This window comes from Borostomias antarcticus (assembly GCF_949987555.1).
Source record: "Borostomias antarcticus genome assembly, chromosome: 12".
Taxonomy (NCBI): Eukaryota; Metazoa; Chordata; class Actinopteri; order Stomiiformes; family Stomiidae; genus Borostomias; species Borostomias antarcticus.
Genome location: NC_140245.1, coordinates 23,303,782 through 23,308,781, shown reverse-complemented (window position 1 = coordinate 23,308,781; position 5,000 = coordinate 23,303,782). Strand labels below are relative to the sequence as shown.

Below are 5,000 nucleotides of genomic sequence, written 5' to 3'. Positions count from 1 at the left end.
GTGTGTGTGTGTGCGTATGCGTGTGTGTGCATGTGCGTGTGTGTGTGTGTGTGTGTGCGTGCATGTGTTGTGTGTGTGTGCTAGGGTTAAATATTTGTCCCAAAATTTGAATTTTTTTCCTCCTTGGATTTGCAGCTCTCTTTCCCGGTATTCCCGGGAAAAATATTAATGTTTTTCATTTTATGGTGTGGAGTGCACACAGTGCACACAACTCTAATAATTTTGACCTAGAATCTATATTGAGATAAAGTTCACATGCAGAATAGCTTGGACTCTAGAGGCGTGTTTGTGTGCTGTTTAATTAATGATGAGACTCGCGTGCAAAATAGATCATTTCAAGAACAGATTGAAATAGTTGGGTAAATCCTGTCAATAAAAATAAAATCTGGCCTGCGGTGGCCTACGGTACTTTGTGCAGAAAATGCACGTCACTACGCACGCACTGTGTGCAGAGATTGCAATAATATCATGCAGCTCAGCTGTTAAAATAATAATTAAAACCCATGCCAATGGTCAAATTATTAATTCAATTATTAACTATTATTGAAATTGCAATTCCCGTTTTCCCGCTGTTCGTTTCCCGGGAAACGAGAAACGGTTCCGAGGATGGGTCCTGGGAATACCGGTAGTACCGATTTAACTCTAGTGTGTGCATGTGTGTGTGTGTGTGTGTGTGTGTGTGTGTGTGTAGATTCACCTGAGTATAGTAGTTGTCGAAGGCATAACCAGATCCGCTGGCGTAAAACTCACATCTGTCGTCCAGCAATGGTCTCCTGTCCTGAGAGAGAGAGGGAGGGAGGGAGGGAGAGAGGGAGGGAGAGAGAGGGAGGGAGGGAGGGAGAGAAAGAGAGACATAATAGATGTGTTTAGAGTGTGTGTGAGAGAGAGAGATAGTGAGAGAGAGAGAGAGAGAGAGAGAGAGAGGGAGGGAGAGAAAGAGAGAGAAATAGAAAAGACATAATAGATGTGTTTAGAGTGTGAGAGAGAAAGAGATAGAGAGATAGTGAGTGAGAGAGAGAAAGTGTGTGTGTGTGTGTGTGTATGTGTGTATGTGTGTGTGTGTGTGTGTGTATATATATATACAGTAGATTACATCTAAAGGTCAAAGAAAGTTAGAATATATATCCCCCTCTCCAGAGAAAGCGAGAGCTTTTACAGTTGACAAAATTAAATGACACCTGATGGTTAGTGTGTGTGTGTGTGTGTGTGTGTGTGTGTGTGTGTGTGTGTGGTGGACACAGAGGGACGAACCCGAGGACAGCCACAGTAACTCAAGCATTACATCACTACAGGAGATAGCAACAAAAATGAAAGGATCCAACGATTATCGCCAATGATGTCACAGGGGTCATACAGGGGTCATACAGGGGTCATACAGGTGAGACTGGCTGTTCTCCAGGTTGACGACTGTCCGGCCACTCACACACAAACGACGTGATGAGAAGAGACGGACATTGGGAGGACATAGACCTTTTAATGAAATGTATAGGAGATAAGCAAAAATCTGAAAACCTTGTTAGTGTACGTGATACATCTATATACCGTAGATACATTTTCCAGGAGCTTGCTTGATCGTCATGTTGAGAGCGGTCAGAGAAAAATGTTTACAGTTCTCCTATAGTGGCTCAATTTTTTTTTTTAAAAGGATCACTATGTACAACCCCCCCCCTCCCTTCTCTCTGTAAAGCACATTGTGTTGCCTTTGTGTGACATGCGCTATATCAATAAAGTTTGATTTGATACAGCCTTCTTAAAACCTTCGGAAGAATCAAAAACAAAGCCGAGCTATGAACTGTACACAAAGGCCAAACTACTGTGAACTCAAACTTCAGTTATCTTGTCCATCTCTGGCGTTGCTAGGAGAGAGAGGGGAGGGATGTTACGGTACATTCAATCATAGCTGCTTTGCTGGGTTTATGCTACACAGGCTGTCGGCCGGGCGAGCTCTGAGATGGATTGGTCTGGTCTGACGGTCGTTTCCGAGGAGAGTGATGACAGCGTGGTGACAGGGGCAGTTACCCGCGGAGACCAGGCACGAGTTCCATCTGATTGTATCCACAACGTTTCATTACCGGACATTGCGTAATAGTTTGTGTGTGTGTGTGTGTGTTTCAGTGTGTTACGTACTATGAACTCTGCTGCGATGATTCCATCTATAATAGCACAGAAGAAGGAGGCGATGACTCCGATGCTGATGAAGATGATGGCAGCGATGATCTGAGGAAGGATTGGAGGGAAACACAGTTCAGTACATGCATGTAAAGACCCTTTCAATGGAACTTTACATCGCTAGGTCAACAACCTGGTCCAAGTAAACATCCGGTGCGTCGATCTGCGATAGTAGTCAAACACAATCAATCTAAAACATTTACAAAATGCCCAAATTAACTTGTTGTTCGTTGGTGGGATTATTATTTACATATCCCGACTATTCTGTCTTTGGGAGGCTCAAGAAATAGCTGCTTGTCTAGCTACCGCTGCTAACCTTAAGCTAACTTGATATCATCGCGGCAAGCCGGATGTTGAGATCGACCAACGTGGTGTTACTGTTTTGAATATGAACATTCCATGAAACGGTTTATAAGTGTGTACAAACTACTACTAGGTCGTCCTCAGACAACCCTCCATCGGCGCTCTCAACTAGCAGGGAATGTTCTCATAACATTGGCAAACATTCCCAACACGTTCTGCTAATGTTTACAAATTGCTAGAATATTTTTAGAACACGCGATTGCTAGCTGGGCTTCCTCCGCCCTCGTGATCGATGTCCACGTGTCACAGCACCAATATACAACACAATACATACTAGGGATGCACCGATATGAACATTTAGCCAGATACTGATAACAGAACTGATAACTTAACTCCAAAGTACTTCTTAACTCCCATACAAAGGGTTGCTTAAGAAGGGTTCCTTAAGAAGGTTCTTTATCGGGAAACGCGGCCATTAACATTGCTCTCATGGCCGATAACCGATATTTACCGATGTCGATATGATCTGTATAAAAACAAGTTTCTAATCAAATAATATAGTACTGGACATACAACACAACATCCACACATACACACACACACGCACGCACGCACGCACACACACACACACACACACACACACACACACACACACACACACACACACACACACACACACACTCACACACACACACACAGTGTTACATAAAGGCCCTTGCTTCTCCCTGTTCCGGCCCAGTCCGCTGATTGGGGTGTCAGGAGAAGGACTGAGGCGATAAAAGAAATCTACGGTTTCTCGCCCCGTCAGCCGAGAGTTATGGGTAATTTACGGTCTTGAAGTCCAGGCGGGCCAGGGGGGACGACCCTTCACACCCCGAACGTCAATCTCATTCCCCCAATCTGATCCCAAACAGACACACAAACACACACAGTTTGCTACTACAACAAGCAAGAGAGGACACGCACCCATGAGTTTGGTAAATCAGTGTTCAATAAAATGTATTATTAATTATTAATGATACGAATGACAGTAACAGGGTACCCCCCTGTGTCCTAATATCTATTATAATGAGGAGAGTCTCATCAACTCCTACTAGTAGTATCATGATTGATGAAAGGTCCCCGTTTCAACGTCAAGATGAGACATCATGACTGTTTAACATGCTCACATACAGTACACACACACACACACACACACACACACACGCACACACGTTTAGCTACTTGTGGGGACGCTAAACTTAACCATAGCCCTAAACCCTAACCCCTCACCCTAACCTAAACCTACAGTAGCCCATCCAAACCCCCCAAAACCCCCTAGAACTATACCTAACCCTAACCATAACCTTTGACCCCTAACCCTAACCATAACCCTAACGATAATTGTAACCCTCACAAGTCAAAATGTTCTTGTCTTGTGGGGACATTTGGTCATTTGGACATCTACACACACGCACGCACACACACACATACACACACGCACACACACACGCACGCACACACACCCACACACACACACACACACACACACACACACCCTCTCTAACCCTGCAGACCCAGCAGGTACTATAGATCACAGATGGGTACATGAAGCTTTTAAGTCTTTTACTGCCGGTCTGATCACTCCTCTAGGACTGGGCGACCAGCCAAACACGTCTCCTCCCCCTCCTCCTCCTCCCCCTCCCCCTCCTCCTCCTCCTCCTCCTCCTCCTCCCCCTCCTCCCCCTCCTCCTCGTTACCACTGAGACCTGGCAACCCTCTGACCAACTGCAGGGAGGGCTCAGACACACACACACACACACACACACACACACTGGGAAGCTTTGCGATCTTTGAGCACATACTCCCACGTACACTCAGTTCTCTCTTCCCCGTCGGTCTGGCCACGGGGGCCGGACACTTCACTTCATTAACGCTTTAAACGAGTCGTCTTTTATGACCCACAGAGGGGGGGAGAGAGAGAGAGGGAGAGAGAGGGAGGGAGAGAGAGAGAGAGAGAGAGAGAGAGAGGGAGAGAGAGGGGAACAGCAGAGACAATGAGCTCTGACAACGGCATTAGTTCACATTACCTCAGCACCAGCTGCCCGCTCGTAAAACACCGCCACCACCACCTTCATGCCCCCTCACCCCCCCCTGCCCCACACTACCCTCCCCCTCCCCCTCACTACCCCCTCCCCCTCACTACGCCCTCACCCTCGAGAGATGAAGAGAGACAGGCAGACAGAGAGATAGATTTGATAGAATTGATAACATTGAGTGGGGGAACTTTATGAATTAAACGCAGAGAGAGAGAGGGAGAGGAAGAGAGAGAGAGGGATAGAGGGAGAGAGAGAGAGAGAGAGGGAGAGAGAGAGAGGGATAGAGGGAGAGAGAGGGAGAGATAGGAATAGAGAGAGGAAGAGAGAGAGAGAGCGAGAGAGAACAAGAGAATGGATGAGGTGATGGATGAACAGATAGACAGCGATAGAGATATCGAGACACAATAATGGAGTGATTAAAAAAGTGGGCAACAAAGACAGAGATAAAAG

The 5,000-nt window shown here is 46.2% G+C and overlaps 1 protein-coding gene across 1 annotated transcript in view; it reads right to left on the bottom strand.

Annotated features, from left to right (window-relative positions):
- tmem255b (transmembrane protein 255B) overlaps positions 1-5,000 on the bottom strand; it is a gene marked incomplete at both ends in the record, with an annotated part of 17,006 nt that overhangs the window by 4,961 nt on the left and 7,045 nt on the right. Inside the window, 2 exons of the mRNA XM_084446515.1 lie at positions 698-778; positions 2,128-2,217. Coding sequence (XP_084302641.1) covers positions 698-778; positions 2,128-2,217 — 171 coding nt within the window. The remainder of the gene's footprint in view (positions 1-697; positions 779-2,127; positions 2,218-5,000) is intronic.